The 17,774-nt window shown below is 37.9% G+C and overlaps 1 protein-coding gene across 3 annotated transcripts in view; it reads right to left on the reverse strand.

Annotated features, from left to right (window-relative positions):
* Nucleotides 1-824: 824 nt before the first annotated feature.
* The window catches only part of LOC127812213 (protein argonaute 16), a 35,572-nt gene continuing 18,622 nt past the window's right edge, over nt 825-17,774 (reverse strand). Inside the window, exons 2-23 of one of the 3 annotated variants that reach the window (XM_052352593.1) lie at nt 14,740-14,944; nt 14,444-14,649; nt 14,135-14,344; nt 13,901-14,037; nt 13,726-13,823; nt 13,551-13,648; nt 13,297-13,468; nt 13,048-13,164; nt 12,862-12,969; nt 12,556-12,618; nt 12,284-12,397; nt 12,029-12,194; nt 11,829-11,941; nt 11,596-11,733; nt 11,360-11,490; nt 11,174-11,239; nt 8,608-8,671; nt 2,353-2,464; nt 2,178-2,251; nt 1,538-1,632; nt 1,409-1,440; nt 825-1,284 (exon numbers count right to left, since the gene is read on the reverse strand). In XM_052352593.1, coding sequence (XP_052208553.1) covers nt 1,115-1,284; nt 1,409-1,440; nt 1,538-1,632; nt 2,178-2,251; nt 2,353-2,464; nt 8,608-8,671; nt 11,174-11,239; nt 11,360-11,490; nt 11,596-11,733; nt 11,829-11,941; nt 12,029-12,194; nt 12,284-12,397; nt 12,556-12,618; nt 12,862-12,969; nt 13,048-13,164; nt 13,297-13,468; nt 13,551-13,648; nt 13,726-13,823; nt 13,901-14,037; nt 14,135-14,344; nt 14,444-14,649; nt 14,740-14,940 — 2,685 coding nt within the window. In that variant the 5' untranslated portion in view covers nt 14,941-14,944 and the 3' untranslated portion in view covers nt 825-1,114. Of the gene's footprint in view, nt 1,285-1,408; nt 1,441-1,537; nt 1,633-2,177; nt 2,252-2,352; nt 2,465-8,607; nt 8,672-11,173; nt 11,240-11,359; nt 11,491-11,595; nt 11,734-11,828; nt 11,942-12,028; nt 12,195-12,283; nt 12,398-12,555; nt 12,619-12,861; nt 12,970-13,047; nt 13,165-13,296; nt 13,469-13,550; nt 13,649-13,725; nt 13,824-13,900; nt 14,038-14,134; nt 14,345-14,443; nt 14,650-14,739; nt 14,995-17,774 lie in introns of all 3 variants that reach the window. The other 2 variants (XM_052352591.1, XM_052352592.1) reach the window with 2 other exon arrangements.

Here is a 17,774-nt window from a genome sequence, read left to right on the forward strand (position 1 = left end):
TTTACACATAATAAGAATACTTATAAGTTCTAAAAAATAATTGATAATTTATGAAGATATAACATTATCACTAATAATAAGTTAAAAAATAATCCTGACCAACAAATTGCGCTATCTGCCACTAAATTAAGGCCTTGCATTCTTTATCCTAAGCATGACAAATGCCTAATTCTGCATGTATATTCTTGCACCATACAGAAATCTGTTGGGTCGAGTTAACCCCAAAAATAATAAAAATAAAAATAAAAATAAAGACTTCTGTTGGGTAGAATTTTTGTCTAAGTTAGCTTTTCAAATCACCAAGTTTTTAAAAGGTATCCATAATAATGATAGAAAAATGCTATTGGTATATTATGGTGTACATCTTAGACTACATAATAATATTCCAATATCTAAAATGCCCTCACCCAAGACGTAGTGAGGTGAGAGATATTTATGTGCATTGTGCAGGTCAAGATGTACATAAATGATGCACAAATAACATGACTCATAATAATAATACAATAAAAAAGCTCTGCACAATTAAACTACTTTATAAATTGTCCCAAGATGTTAATAAAATTCGGCTACAAGATCATCCCATTACATATCTTTGATATAATTTGTAATTAAGCAAAGAGTGAATAAAACATATTGAAATTGCTCTATATAAGAAAGTTTTTCCCTTGGAAAATCATAGCTAAATTTTGTCAGTAAAGCATCAAATCCAAGAGCCCATCTTCATCTTGTCATGTCATGTGATAAATCATCAAATAGGCTTCAACAGCCAAAGAACAAGAGATATTAAGCAGACAGAAACAAGCAATACACATACACGAGCTGAATGACAAAATGAATTAAGCAAATGGATGATCAAAATTAGCCATCTCTGGCCATCAATACTCGAAAAGCAGAGGTACCAACTAAACTCGCAAACTGGTCATATGACATGATCATCATCTACCCTGATCAACTGATTTATATACTTGCTTCATACCTATTCTCACGTCCCAAAAAACAAACACTAGAATTTACCTGTATGTATTTTCTATAAGACGCAAAAAGTATTTACAGATTCAACAAAACTAATATTGCTTCCAGTATGTATGAATGCCTGCAAGAGTTGCTAATCAGCTCAGCAGAAAAACATAGAACCTTGGACATCCTTATGCAATCTTGGAAGCTCAGGAATGGCAAGGTTTCCCGCTGATGTTTTTTGCCCTGACGATGTTTCAGACAAGTCCTCAAACTTGATGAATTGCCCCATTTGTTGGGCTGCAAGGTGTGCATAACAGATTGGTGCCACTACAATGGTTTTGGGAGACGAGAAAAGTTAGATAGGGCATTGATAGCGGAAAAGCCACATACCCCTTTTCACGCTTAAGTTCAGAACATAAAAGGAGAAAGATATGTACTTGTAGTAACATACCAATTGAGATTGCTGTAGTGCTCCTTTGATAACTGAGAAGGACCATAATGAATTAATAGTACCACTCAACCAAAAACTGTTACAAATTGAAGCCACTGCCTAGAATAAAATGAGAGCTTTAAAGCTTACACGTATGATAGTGAGAGAACAAGGTTCTGCAGGTCATCAGGAGAGAAACCAATCTCATCAAGCAAGACATGATAGTGTGCAGGCCGAGAAGTTCCCTTTCATTTCAAAAAAATGAATGACAGGTCAGGCTAGTAGAAGCAGAATCAGCTCTGGCTACTATATAATATGCACAAAAGCACATTTGGCATCCACTTTATGGTAATAAGCATCTGCCACACTGGGGGAGGGAAGGGTAACATAGTTAGGAATAAGACCCAACTTTTCAGACAAGTTACCCTTTTTATCAATTAAAAACTTCTAGATGCAAAGCTCAACCAGGCTCAATCAGGTTGCTTCAAAAAGACGGGGGTAATTTTATCTAAATTTTCCTGCTGGTAGGGAAAACAAAACTCTAAAGTCAACCATCTAAGAGAAGCTATGCTAATTAGTTAAAATAAATATCATATGCTAGATTCGAAGACAAAAATAGAAGATTTTGAACTTCTTCACTCTTGTCAGTGGTTAAAGAAATCCAATCATGAAGTAGAGCCCTAAATATCAGATAGATACAAATCTTAAGACAAAACAGATTAAAAACAGATCAAAACAAGATTTGGACAAGATGCATTGACACCTAGAAAGGATGAAAAAAGTAACTTACCATCAATCCAGCATGAGCACACATGTAAAAATCATAGTTTCTTGGATGCACAATTTTTGTGTCAACGACGGTACCTGCACTCAACCAGAGGCATGAACATTTGCAGGGGCTGATTCCTTTAACAAATCATGTATTAATTATAAACAGAAACAAACCAAGCTTCAAACAAACATACCAGGCGGAACATTTTCTCGAGCACCAGCTTGAAATAGCTTCGTGTGGTGATTCTTTTGAGCAATAACCACCGTGAATTTGGGAATGTCAACCTCACCAAGATGCTGGTAAGCCTGTAGTAACACAGTCAAGAAACTGATAATTAAAGCATAAACAGCAAGCTCATACCCTTGTTACTACAACCTAAGAGTTACCTACAATCCTAATAAATGCCCCCAAGTGATACAAATGCACCCCCACGGAACAGACTATTAGGGAACGAATCAAGCAATAAAAAAAACTTGGAACAAAATTGCACACACACAAGATAGAATTTACATGGTTCGGGAAAGAATGCCTACGTCCATAGCCATGGTAGGGTTTCTTTCACTATTTTTGAGAGCGTTACAATTACAAAAATCATGCCCACATATTTATAAATGAGAATTATGGCAAAAATTAGAACCCTTAATTTTGACAGGATTCCTAAACTGTTTAGGTTTTGAGCCTGTCTAGATTTTTTTGGGCTTGTTCGGGTTTCTAGGGCTTCGCCCTCAAGCCCCCACAAGGGGCGCTGCCCCCTTAACCCCCGTGCCAGCTCTACATAAGTATTATTAAATAAGATAAGAAATGAGTATTAGTGTAATTAATTTTAAATACTTGTATGTATATATATACTCTTGTATTGTACACTTGGAGAAATACATAAATTATTTTATTCATATAACATGGTATCAGAGCCACAAACCCTAGCCCAACCCTAGACCCAGCCACTGCCGCCGTCGCCGCTCGATGCCGCTGACGCTGCCGCCGATCGAATTGTCGTCTCTCAGATCGCATGGTCAGATCTCGCGCACCCAAATCACGCTACCTAGATCCGCCGTCGCCCAAATCACACGACCATCGCCCAGCTCCGTAGTCGCCCAGCTCGCACGGCCCAGATTGCGCCCAGATCTCGCGGCCTCTTCTTCTTCCAGCCAGACGCCCCCAGCTCCGGTCGTCATCGCCTCACCGGTCCAGATCTGGCCATCCTCTTCCCGGCTAACCCCAGATCTGACCGTCGATCTTCAGATTAGGTCTCCCGCCTAGATCCAGCCACTATTGTTCCAAACCTGTTATGCCTTCTCTTCAATCATGCGACCCGACCTGCTCTAGATCTGTTGTTCTTTCCGCATCATGTTTTCATCTCCAGCACACTCTTCATCCACAAGTCGCTCCACCATGTCCACACCTATAACCATTCTCCATTTTTTGGGCACACTAACTATTACCACGGAGAAGTTGAGTGGACATATTTATTCCGTTTGGTCATCTGCAGTTGAAATTTGGTTTCTTGGACATGGTCTTGAAGATCATTTATCAAAGACTATTTCAATTGTTCCCGAGGGAGATCAACCTCTTTGGCAGAACGTGGATGCACAGTTACTGAGTTTACTATGGAAGACTATTGAGCAGACCTTAATGCCGATATTTCGACCTCTTCGGGAGTGTAGTGCCCTATGGAATCGGGCTCGTGAGCTGTATATGAGTGACATCACTCGTATTTATGATGTGATTGGTGCTTTGTTCAATCTATGACAATCTGATTTGGATATGACCACGTATTTGGGTAAGCTCCAAGCTTCTATTACCGATTTTAACAAGCTGATGCCATTTGATATAGGTATCAAGAAACAACAGCAACAGCGTGATCACATGTTTATTATCCTCTGTCTTCATGGAATTCGACAGGAGCTCGAATCCGTTAAGACAAATTCTAGGCAGTGTTTCTCTCCCACCTTTGACAGAGGTATTTGCCAAGCTACTTAAAGCCTCTTCTATTACTGCTGATCGTGACGTGTCCGTACCTAGAGATCACTCCACCCTTGTTACAACCCCGACTGATCGTGGTCGTCATGATGGTCGTCGGGGTGATCGCCGTCCTCGGCCCCAATGGTCCTATTGTAATCGTCTTGGTCACACTAGAGAGACTTGTTATTGTCTACATGGTCGTCCACCTCAGGCAACCAGTACTGCTAACATGGTTGTTGGTATTTCGGAGGGTCAGGCCTCTATCACACCTAGTGATTCCTCACTAGTGACTATCTCCGAGGGGGAGTATGCTCAGTTCCTTCAATTCCAGGTAGCACAACACGCTACTTCACTTGTCACGTCCCTTGCTGACATTGGTAACCCTACTGCCTGCTTTACTAAGTCCTCATCTTCTCTTGGCCCATGGATCTTCAACTCCGGTGCCACTAATCAAATGTCTAGTAATCATTCTCTCTTATCTCATATTCAAACTCTGCAGTCTCTACCTCTTGTTACATTGGCTGATGGCTCTCAAGCCTCAATCACGGGTATTGGCACAGCATCACCTCTCCCTACTTTACCATTGTTATCTGTTTTTCACTTACCACAATGTTCCTTTAATTTGCTCTCTGTCAGTCAACTCACTCCTAATCTTAATTGCTCTATAACCTTTTTGTCTGATTATGTTCTTGTGCAGGATTGGAGGACCGGACGCACAATTGGCGTGGGGCTTGAGTCCCATAGCCTCTACTATCTATCTTCCCCTGCTTCCTTAGAGTGTGAGTCTTGTCAACTTGGGAAACATAGTCGTAGTTCTTTCCCAAGTACAGTTAATAAACATGTTAGTTCTCCTTTTTTAGTAGTCCATTCAGATGTATAGAGTCCCAGCCGTGTCAGTTCAAAAGAGGGTTTTTGGTATTTTGTAACATTTATTGATGATTTCTCTCGCACTATATGGCTATATTTAATGAAAAGGCATTCGGAATTATTTTCAGTATTCACTACATATTGTGCTGAAATTAGAACTCAATTTAATTTGCCTATCCGTGTTCTTTGTAGTGATAATGCTCTTGAATATTTATCTCTCCCATTTAAATCTTATATGGCATCTAATGGGATTCTTCACCAAACTTCATGTCCTGGAACCCCACAACAAAATGGGGTGGTTGAATGCAAGAATCATCATTTAATTGAGACAACCCGCACGCTCCTTCTTCATATGCATGTTCCAATTCAATATTGGGGTGATGCTATCTTAACTGCATGTTACTTAATTAACCGAATGCCATCTTCTGTCCTTAATGACTAGATTCCTCATTCTGTTCTTTTTCCTCAAGTTGACTTATATTCTCTTCCCCCTCATATCTTTGGGAGTACTTGCTTTGTTCACCATCTTGCCCCAGGTCATGATAAACTCTCCGCTCGTTCCATCAAATGTGTCTTTCCGGGTTATTCTCGCCTTCAGAAGGGGTATCGTTGCTACTCTCCTCAATTAACTCGATATGTTGTTTCAACTGATGTTACCTTCTTTGAGTCATCTCATTATTTTCCCTCTTCGTTTGAGGTTTCTGAGTCCGTGTCTGCTGGTTTACCTTCGCCTATTCCTTTTCTTGACCTTTCATCATCTCCATCTCCACCGCCCTTTACCTCTCGTCTTGATCGCCCCAATCTTCAAGTCTATCAACGGTGTCCGCAACCTATGACCCAATCAACACCACGTGTCGTAGCTAGTCCAAGGGAGCCGTCTCCTAACTCATCCTCTGTGCCGATTAGTTCTTCCTCCTCTAGTTCGTCACCTTCGACTTCTAATCTTAACTTACCTATTGCTCTTCGTAAAGGTACTCATCAGTGCACCACTTTCCATCCCATTTCACATTTTGTTAGCTATGATTCTTTGTCCCCTGGATATTCTGTTTTTGTTTCGTCTTTATCTTCTGTTTCTCTTCCTAAATCTGTTCCCGAAGCTCTTTCCCATCCAGGGTGGCAGGCTGCTATGGTTGAAGAAGTGTCTACCTTATATTCCACCGAGACTTGGGACTTGGTATCTCTTTCGAAGGGTAAATCTACTATTGGTTGTCGTTGGGTTTACATTGTTAAAGTTGGCCCTGACGGCCAGATTGATCGTCTTAAGGCTCAACTTGTTGCCAAAGGCTACACTCAGGTTTTTGGTCTTGATTATGGCGATACATTTTCTCATGTTGCTAAGATCTCCTCTATTCGCCTTTTCTTATCCCTTGTTGTTATGTTTCACTAGCCTCTTCATCAATTGGACATAAAAAATGCCTTCCTTCGTGGCGATTTATAGGAAAAGGTATATATGGAGCAACCTCCTAGCTTTGTTGCTCAGGGGGAGTCTGGGTTGGAGTGTCGCCTTTAGAAATCTTTATACGATTTAAAACAGTCTCCTCGAGCTTAGTTTTGTCGATTCAGTTCAACTGTTCTCGAGTTTGGGTTAACTCGGAGTGAAGATGATCATTCTGTGTTTTATCACTCTTAATCTAACCGCCACATTCTTCTAGTGGTATATGTTGATGATATAGTACTTACTGGAGATGATGTTGGTATCACTGAATTGAAGGCACATCTTCACCAACAGTTTCAGACTAAGGATTTGGGTCCTTTGAAATATTTTTTATGCATTGAGGTAGCTCGGTCAAAGCAAGGCATCTATATTTCTCAAAAGAAGTATGCCTTAGATATGCTAGAGGAGACAAGATTGCTTGGATGTAAGTCCACAGATACCCCTATGGATCCAAATATCAAGCTGTTACCGAGACAAGGGGAGCCTCTCTCTGATCCTATGCGCTACCATCGACTAATTGGGAAACTTAATTACCTCACAGTCACTCATCCAAATATTTCATCTGCTGTGAGTGTGATAAGTCAGTTCTTAAATTCACCTTGTGACAACCACTAGCATGCAGTGATTCGTATTCTTCAATATATTAAGGTTGCCTCTGGTCGGGATGTATTATATCAAAATCATGGGCACAATCAGATTGTGTGAGGTAACTTTAAAAACTTGTGTATATATATACTTTTGTATTGTACACTTGGAGAAATACATAGATTATTTTATGCATATAACAAGATCATAAATTAAATCAAGCTCCACATCTCTAGCAGACTCTTAACAACTGGTTTGAAGCATAGCTACTAAAGGTTCATGATGCAAGGGTGCTCGGAGCCCAAGGGCAATGCAAGGCGCAAGCACAAGCCCTTTGGAAGCGAGGCACACGTTTATTAAAAATCTATATAAAGATGCTTACATCATTACTTTCAACATATACCCATAACTATAAAAAGGGAAATGCAAATTTATGAAGTCGTAAATAACAAAAAACCACTACATTAGTATACTAACAACTAATATTATCTCAACCACTATAATAACAACTAATATTATTTAAAAAAAGCACTAGAAGTCTAAAACATCAACATAAAGCATTGCTTCAAATTCAAGTTTCAACCCAAGAGAAATTCATAAAATGAAAATAAAGTAAAATGACATAATTGGCAAACATAACAAATCACAAATAATATTTAAATTATCCTAACATAACAAAACATCAACATGGAGCATTGTTTTAAATCTTTAAATGTTAAAATTACACTCATGTCTAAATCTTCATCAGAACAAAGTTCAAAGTCTTCTTCCTCATCATTTTCTTCATTCAAGCCTTCTATATCTTCATCTTCATTATGCTTTCATATTGACAAAAAAACAGAATCTCCCATGGAAATCAAGCTAAAACCTTTCAGAGATTAAACAAAAAAAAAAAAGAAAAGGCCTCAAGTTTGCGCTGACAATTATAACATCGAGAATTGATGGTCGAATTTCCTCCGAGATATCTTTTGATCCTTTCTCCTATCTCACTTTAGGGTTTAGAGTTGTATGTTGAACAACTATTGAGACTTGAGAGGCTTTGTTTTAATGTTAGGGTTTTATGTTAGATAGTTAATCAAGTGTTTTATTGTCTTATCAAATTTCTTTTATTTTTGTCTGGTTATCATTGTGTAGATTTTAAGAAGTCCATTATAAAACAAATACATATACATCGGTACAAGGGCACAAGCCTCGCCTCAAGCCTTGAACCTAGGCATGCCTTTGACAACTATGGTGCTTGTATGATCTTTTCAGAATAATATTTTATTGTGAGACATGAATAGGGTTGTAAATGGGATCCCAACTAACCCCATTTAAGATCCCCCCCAATTACAAGTATGAAAATTAATAATGGGGGGATATAAGCATATGGCTTACTTGAATATTTATTAAGGCAAGTATGTAAATGGGGCTAATTTAGAAACCCATTTACATCCTTAATAGACATGAAACGACAGCTTTTATGGACCAGTTGCAGATGTGGAGCAATGGATAATCTCATAAACATAAGAAGGACGAAGGAATAAAGGAAACCAAAAGTTTAGCAGGGCAAAATTAATCTAGTTCATTCGACAGTCAACACCAGAGACAGGAAAAAACCTTTATAATTTGATTGAGTTCAATGTTCAGAACTTGATTAAATTGAGACTTGCTCACTCCATCCCTGGAAGAGGAAAATTTTCAGTGAGGCAATAATTATCAGGAATCCAGAGGCATAAACTTGATAAGCAAACAAATGCTCGAATAAAGTCTTTACAGCTAACTAAAACAGGAATTCAGATGCATTCTTTACAAAATTTTAGGGCTTGCTCAGTATTTTGCCTCTAAAATTGGTTTCACATGTATCTTAGTTGTCAATACTACACTGAACAAGATACTAGATTTTGTCATTAGTATGATATAGTACTGGGATACCAATTCAGATTTATCACAATAATAAATTATATTACAAAAATATGTGATTATATTAAAATTTTATATATAAAATGACATTATAGAAGTATATAAGATCAACACTATTTTCAAGAACATATCATAAACAAATAGTTTATCATAACAATATTGCCTCCAAATCAACATGAAAATTATACAGATTATACAATTGATGATAAAAGAAAAACAAATTATATGATAAAATATATATTAATGTAAAATAAAAGAAATTAAATTGTATAAAGAAAACGGATAAGAAGAAAAATTTAACCCTATATACAAATTAAATCATTCATCAGCCAAATACTAGTCACTCTTTTGTTTTCTATTTGTTTCACAGAATTTCCTAGATCCCAAAATTACAGGAAATGATTACAAAGCATCCCATGCCAAATAAAGTGCAAATTCTTGTAATATATATAATATTATATTATGTAATATCTTACAAAACAGTAATACACACACACCAAGCCATCCTCTAATAAGTTTTAAATTTTATATCATATGTCAAAGGAAGTCGAAAAATCCAATGTCTTACTCATTGTAGGTTTACAAGAATATATACAAACTGATCTTCCATAATTGGAAGTTTCCTAAACTGGTTTAGGGAATATTCACAAATATATGGTCAAGATAGGATCTTCTAGAAGAAAGATTTAGGATGAAAATATAGAAACATGGATCATGTATATCACTCTCCAAATATGTATAGTAATCTCGGTATCTTCTAACATGATATATTTCCAGGAGTTCAGGGACAATGTCAAGAAGGCTTCATGAGACCCCCATGTTCAAGAGCAAGGTAAGAAGACCCTCATCTCATGAATATATTCAACCAAGGCAGTAAAAAACCAGAACTATCCCTATAACATAACAAGATGAGGAAAAGAGTCCTTTAACAAAACTTCAAACTCATTGATGGAAACCCAGAGGGAACTGAACACTCAAACACAAAACCATGCAAGCTGGTTAAAATCAAAACTCACAAGAAGATGATACACAAACCTTAGGGTTTGAACTGTGCTACTCATACCCCTAGAAATATGAACAAAACAGAGCAATTATCATACAAAAACCTGAACCTATTAAAGCAAACACAAGGACAACCAAAGCCGAGTAATGAACCATCAAGAGGCAGGAACAAATCTACACCCAAAATACCTAGGTTTAAAATGTGCAGAATACAATAAAAAACAAAATTACCCCAACAGAAGAAGAAACAGAAAATGGACAAGCCCACCAACGTTCAATCAATATGACAAAAATACGATCAAACCTCAAACCTTTATTCGTCTGGTGAGAGTAGTGATGCAGGACAGCAATGCTATTGCAGAAAGTTGAGAAGAAAGAAAAGAGCATAGGAAGAAGAAGAAGCAAGGAGAAGATAAAATCCAAGAGAGAAGCTAGGGAGAATAACACAACAAAGCAGAAATCATATTATTCAATCAATCAAGCTGAATCTTCTGAACACATTATATGCCTTAATGAAAAGGTAAACCTGCCTAAAAATATAACAATCTGATCAAAATATGATTCTAATCTCTAAATCAAATATAACTCGTTATAATCCCTAAATCAAATATAGTTCTATCATCTAAAAACTATGATAAATCAAAACAAAACAAGATAAGTAAATCTCAAAACAAGATAGCCCATAAATGTGTGAGTATATAGACAAAAAGAGAAGAGACAGTTGTGTTGCTGTTGAGAGCACGTTGCACAGAAGAGAATTCAAACAGAGAAATACCAGGAACATACAAGCTTTAGAAGAATTTATCTGTGTGAGAGAAAGACAGGGAGGTGTCATTTTCGTGATATCAAGAGTACACCAGTGCCACAGTAACTCTGGCCAGTACCAGAAGTTTATTTTAACGAGAATAAAGCACGGAAAATTTTGTGACAGAGGTTTACTAGTACAGTACATACCAGCCAGTACAAAACAAAATGAATATTTATTATGCAAATACAATATTATTTTAGAAAGAGAAAGAACATGCAGAAAAATTTCATCTTAACCTGGATTTCAAGGAATCTTGACACTAGTAGAAATTAGATAACAATATAATAAGTTGCATGCTGAAGTAAATGTTTTTTCACCAGTAGAAGTATGAAACAAGGATAATATCTTAATATAATCATGTTGACATTTTTACAAATCAACGCAAAGTATATTTCATAAAACAAACAAAAAGAAATTAAGACATCCTAAAGTTTATCATAGAGATAGCCATACCTGAATAAGATTATCTGAGCTGGTTTACGTCCATTGCTTGATTGATAGAAATCCACAAGTAGTTCCCTGCAGCAACAGGAAGCAGCACTTGAACACTAATGGCTTCGTGTCCAAGAATTGTGATAGAAATATTTACAATAAATTAGGGTTGACAATACTGAGGAAATTCTTCTGTATTACAAGTACCTCATAATGCCATCATCATTCCCATTTGCTAATGGTTTGAACAAAGATTCAATCATCTCCACCTTGGACCCTTGTGTTCTTACAGCTGCTCTATATCTTGATATTAGAGGCCAAGCTCTCGATCCAACAACCTGAGCAATCATCACATTAGAGAGGCAGCAACATGAACAGTAAGTACTAACTAATCCAATGTGATTGATCAATAATCTTAGAAAGAATTTATTGCATTAGAGTACCGCAGCTATTGATGGAGTATCTGGTTGACCAGGAGACCCATGGGATACATCCATCCCCAGTATCATAGTAGGTGTATCTTTTATCAAGGGAACACGAGAGGAATACTCTATGGCCAACAATGTGTTTTTCCCACCAAGCTATGAAAAGAATCAAATAGAATTAGTAAGGACTGGTAAAGTCAAATGCTATGAATATCCGCATTAAGCTTCCTGGAATTTAGTTACAAGAATACCTTTGTGTTAATCTTAAGGAGGACATTAGTAAGATACTGATCATTAATCTTAGAAGGGGAAATGCATTGAGTGGCTATTCCAAAGTCGCTCAGACTTTTCTTCTTCCAAGGGCCTTGATGGCGACATAAAGAAAATTCAGAAATCTGTATATAAATAGCCTAAAGAAATAGGAAACAATCAGAACAGGAGTCTGTCTTACCATAAATATCAGAATTTTTCCGCTCTGGCAAGACACAGAGAAGAAATTGAGGTGGACCTGGGAGTTTCATGGTGATCTGTTCAAACATCTTTTCTACTCGTACAACAGGAATAGATCTTCTATTCTGTGGATCTTCCTCAATTAATGTATGTGGACGTTCAATGTGCTGAACATAAAAAGATCAAATAATTTTTAAAGCAAAAACATTTATAAGATAGTAATACCCATCAGTAAAAAGAATATTGGGAAACCTACAATGCCTTTGTTCCTTCCACAATTAATAAGCTCTCGGGAAAGATAACTTGTGTCACAACGAGCAGAGAAGTTGACAACTGCCCACCGCTCTATTCTAATGGGAGTTATAACTTGCTTAAAAAGAATAAGAAGAGAACCATTAATGGCCAGCTTAGACAACAAATGTTTTAAATGGAAGCACAATAACACATACAAGAGAATTATCATTTCTGACCCCACTCCTTGATGTCCATGGATTATTCTTCCTTTATTAGAGCAAAGGAAAGAAATACCTTGTTGTTAAAGTTCCACCTTCCATTACGAGGTATGCAATCTTCATTATTCCCAACCTTCAACTGCAAATTGCATCCCCAAGCCAGGTAAAAGACAATGGTAGTAGATTGGTATTCAAAAGGAAGGTTGTAAAAAATATCATTCAGTACATTTTTCTTTCTTCTTTTCCTTCTGTGTAAGGTTGTGTGACTGTAGGTGTGTGTGATAAGTGAAAATCCCATTCAATTAATTTAAAGACGATGGAGCTCGATTGGCATTTGAAGATAAATTTACACCGACATCCTTCAACAGAAGTCAAAATTTACCTTCGGTGCCTCAAGGACACGACCATCAACTTGTGTAAGCTGTTTCTCAATTGAAATGCCACAAGCAGCAAGGAGAGGGTCATCATCATAACTGCAGTTTTTCAAAGCCTGACAAATTCAAGTCAGCAGAAAAGTAGCAATATTGGAAACTAAAATAAGTGGATTGCGATGGCAAAGAGAATTTACATCAGTCACAACTTGTATTCTCTCATGAGGCTTTTGCCTCGACTTTTCAACTAAAGATGCTCTCTGTATTGAAGATAATGCCTTTGTATAGCGTTGAAGAGAGACAAGAGTACAAAGCTAGAACAGAGACAGAAGAAATGTTACAAAAATTTACCAGAAGAAAGATGGATGTTAGGAACTTGAGAAAGAATTGAAAGGGAAAACAGAGTTAGGGCCAAGTGATTCAGAAACAAGAAGGGAAAGGCATACCTCTAGTGGAAGATAGTTAGGCCGTTTTGGTTTGCCAACATCAAGGCATGGCATGTGTGCTGAATAAGTAAGCTCAACATTCCGATATTTGGTAAAATAGTCATACACAGTAATGTCCAAACTTTGCCCTCCATCATAGCCATTACCACCATCCCTAGCCTTCATAGTAAAGCTTGTAGAAATAGGAAAACATCACATGTTTTCAAAGACGATTTATTACAGAACAAGTTCCATATAATTAAATAGCCACTTACAATAGCTGATTGCAAGGCTTTTCACTTAAGCCTATGATCTTAAATTCAAAATTGGTGTGCCTTGCCTTGACCCTCATATTTTTTAACATTTTCTTAGCCTGTGCATGTCCAGAATTGAAATTTCAAATACACAGGAAGATAACAAATGAAGATCAGACAGGTAGCAGCTGATTACCTTCACCCAATCAATATGACGAGGCTCACGTGCATTCTGATTGGCCAGCAAAAAATCAATCACAGGTCCAGGTGTTAAGATCATAGTTGTAGTTACGTCTGCACATTGCAAGGAGCATTACCAATAAACATCAAAACGGAAACCATTGACAGAAAAACAACAGAGTGGAGTTTACCCATATTCAGGGATAAACCACAATGAGTTGCACGAAAGCTGGAATGGAATCCCCTGCAAGCAGTTACACCCCCTCCAACTTCAGTGAAATTCCTTGAGTCGTTATGAAAAAATGACTGCCTCACCAAAAGGCACCCCCTATATTGAGCAATCATAATTTCAAAGAAATATTAGCACTCTCTAATGGGAGTCGAACAAAATATGAACACTGTAAAAGGGTAAAATTTTAAAATACCTGCTAGCTGCTTGCTGCCGCAATATAGTATCAAGCACTTTGAGAGCATCTTGAATGTTTTCTACCTCAGACCCTTGAAGGGCAAGAGAAATTGACTCTAGGGGTATTTTTGTAGCATAACTGATTTCTACATTGAAAGTTTTCGGCTGAAAAGAACATTTCGACCTTTTACCAGGCCCATTAGGGCCTCCATCATTAGAAGAACCCCCACTGCCATAACCACATAAGGAAAATCCATTATGAGTCTGCAAATAATGCCTTCAAACATTGAAATTTAAAAATAAATTAAAAAACATAAAAAGCACATACTGTCTTGCAAATGAATCTTCAAGCACAACAGTGAACACTAAGTTGTTTTGTGGTAGAGGCCCCACTGTATACAAACTTCCATCTCCATCATATGCGAAACTCTTCCCTGCAAGTTCAGATGAGTATGTCTGGTGAAGTTTATCAATTACTTTTCTTCCAATCCCCTTGCTCTCAACAGCTTTTTTATCCTCTGAACTAAAGGAAACCTGCATATAATATGGTATAAAAGTCTCACATAATTACATAATCTATCATGGACTATTAAAAAAACAAAATGGAAAGGATGGCTAACATACATTATACTGGTAAAATATTTTATCAGGAGATCCAACGAAAACTTTAAAGTGATTTGTCAGCAAAGAAATGCATCGCCCAGCTGTACCAAACCCACGCCTATTGATTATTGACCGCTGAGGAGACTCCAGCTTTTCTGGCTTCACAGTGGCTGGTATAATTGATGGTGGTAGAAGCATGGACCCACTTTTCTCTTCCTCCATGTTCCTGAAGTAATCCTAATCTTACTGATATGCAAGTAGTAATCAGACAGTAGCCTACGGTTTTAACATTCACAGACCACAGCATAAGAAGAAAGTAAAAGAAGCTGTCCATATATTATAGAAAAACAGCAGTAATTAAGTATCTGCAGTGAAAGGCACCTTATTAATGTCCTTGGAGACATTTAAACATAAAAGCTAGGTAAACTACATAAAAAGAGAGAGAGAGAGAGAGATGAAATGCCGAGCAATCCACCACTGAGACCATCACATATGTCTCAACAAACCACTTGCAGAAGTACACATGGGTTTTTCCTTTTTCTCTGTAGCTCAGAAAGTTATGAAGCAAAGCATATAAATTCTAGTTGGTGAAAAACAGCCATCCAGCCTTCAGAAAAAATAATCATTGCCACATTTGGTAAATCACCTGACAGTAGTTGAAACAAATAGTATATGAATGTCAGGAACCCTAATGTTCTATAAAGGGATTACTTTTAATTTTGTATGGTAGTTAAGGTCACGATTATGCTATTTTAATTTTTGCTTTGGCCTTACTGTTTGCTGTTAGGATTCTTGTTACATTGTTATTAGTATTGTATTTCAATTTCCAATTGTCAGTTTGTTAGAATCGAAAGGCCACATGTGACGCCTTAGGAAAAGAACAAAAGAATTGGTTGTAACCGCTGGGAGGGGGAGCAATCTGCTGCATCCGCACCCACCCAAGCGAGTATATCAACTCTTCCAACTTTGTGGGAGGGGGAATGAACAATCAATAGAACAATTTCTCAATTATCCTCCCTCTACATTCTCTCTTACTCTCTCTTATCTCTCTTTCTTCTCTCTCTCTATATTCTTCCCTTGCTTCGTTCTACCCTTGAATCTCACTACTTCAAGGTAATCATCATTGTCACACCGTGACAGTTAAGTAGTCAGTTGTACCTTACAAGTTGCTGCTTGTGTTGTACCTCATTATTGGCTTGGCGCCAACTTCAAACTGCAGCTGGGATTAGTATATAAATAGTTAATCCAGACCTAATGCGAATCGTTGAAGTATTTCCAGTCAATTCTAATCTCTCTCTCTCAATTTGTCTCCCTCTCGAACCTTCTTTCTCTCTCGCTCCATCCTGTTCTTAATCTCCCTCAATTCTTCTCTCATTTCTCCCCCAAATTCTACCCTAATTCTCGTCAATTGAAGAGAATTAGTTCTGTCAGGTTCAAGATCCTGACAAATTGGTATCAAAGTGGTTCCTTGGCCTCCGACTTCTTCTTGTGAGATCCAGCCACGGCCAACAGTACAAGAATGAAGAATTTCGAGTCACAACTGCAGCAAGTGAACATGACCGCGACTGATCTGCAATCACACGTGAATTCACTGGAAGTTGGATCCAGCAAGAATCACAAGGCAATCCTGGTGATGGATCAGAATATTGAAAGAATAGATTGGAAGGTTGAGTCAATTGAGGCGACAGTGGAAGGCATATCAAGAAAATTCTATGGATTCATAATGATGTTTGCGAAGCAGCCTCAAGTAAGTATCTCCCCCGATTTTCCTCCTAGGGAACGGACTGATCTGATCCTTCCAGAATTCGGACCAGCTCCTAGGACAGCTGGTTCCTTGGACTTGGAGAGGGAACCTGCTGTGATTGGAGAGAATTTAGAGGAAAGAGCTGTCGGAAGGTGGCAGGAAATACTGACTACACAAAACCAGCCATATTTTCCTATGAAAAAGCTGGACATTCTGATGTTTGAAGGCCAGTATCCGAGATGGAGGATCAGGCGATGTGAAAAGCTCTTTTCCTTGTACGGCATACTGGATCAGCAGAGGATCACCTTAGCCTCAGCCTACTTTAATGATGTGGCAGATTCGTGGTTTCAGAATTGGATTAGGTTGCAAGGTAATTACAATCGGACAGATTTTGTTGAGGAATTTTGTGGCAGATTTGGAGATAGAAACATGACAGATATAGTAGAAGAGTTTAATGAATTGAGGCAAGAGAGTTCTGAGGTAATTACAATCGGACAGATTTTGTTGAGGAATTTTGTGACAGATTTGGTCAAATCATCCCTAGTTTAGAAACTGATCCTATCCCTAGTTTAGAAACTGTTCTTTTACTGTTTTTTGGGATACTTTCCTATCCTTTGTGTAGTCAACCTTTTCTATTTTATACAGCCTATCTTTCCTAGTTTTAGCAGGTGTAATATTTCCCATGGTGTAATCTCCAACCCCATAAATAGGGTTGTACCTCTCGTGTAAATGATATGAAAGACAGTTTATTTCTCACATGGTATCAGAGTCTTAGTGTTCCCCTCTCCTCGTTGCCTTCTCTGTCTGGTTATTGTGTGCCTTCATCGCCACAGTGTTGCCTTCATTGCCTTACTCCTTTTTTGGCCTTTGTTACCTTGTACCATGTCAGAAATTTCCGAAACAACACCTCCTATGGCTACGAGAGATGTTCCATTTGAACAACCAATCGGTAATACTCCTATCAGTGAGCTACCAAAGATGCACCATTCATTCCGTCAAGATGGAAAAAACTATCTCCAATAGTCTCAACTGGTGAGATCTAGAGAATCTGATTGAGACCAGTCAAGAATTCCACAATCCTGTTCCTTTCAAGTATGGAAGCGATAGTGGCAGCATCTTCATTGCACACCATCTTTATGTCTTGATAGTGATCCAACTCAAGCCTATGGGGAAGAGATTCAACTCCTGCTAATCAGTCCTGACCGGGAGTCTCTTCCAAAATGGGGAAGAGATTTGGCAGGAAGAAGAAGGAAATGGAGAGAGAGAGAATGGAGATTGAATTAGGAGGGAAAGGACTTGTGGATTAATCTTC

This window comes from Diospyros lotus, chromosome 10, assembly GCF_014633365.1.
Source record: "Diospyros lotus cultivar Yz01 chromosome 10, ASM1463336v1, whole genome shotgun sequence".
Classification (NCBI taxonomy): Eukaryota; Viridiplantae; Streptophyta; class Magnoliopsida; order Ericales; family Ebenaceae; genus Diospyros; species Diospyros lotus.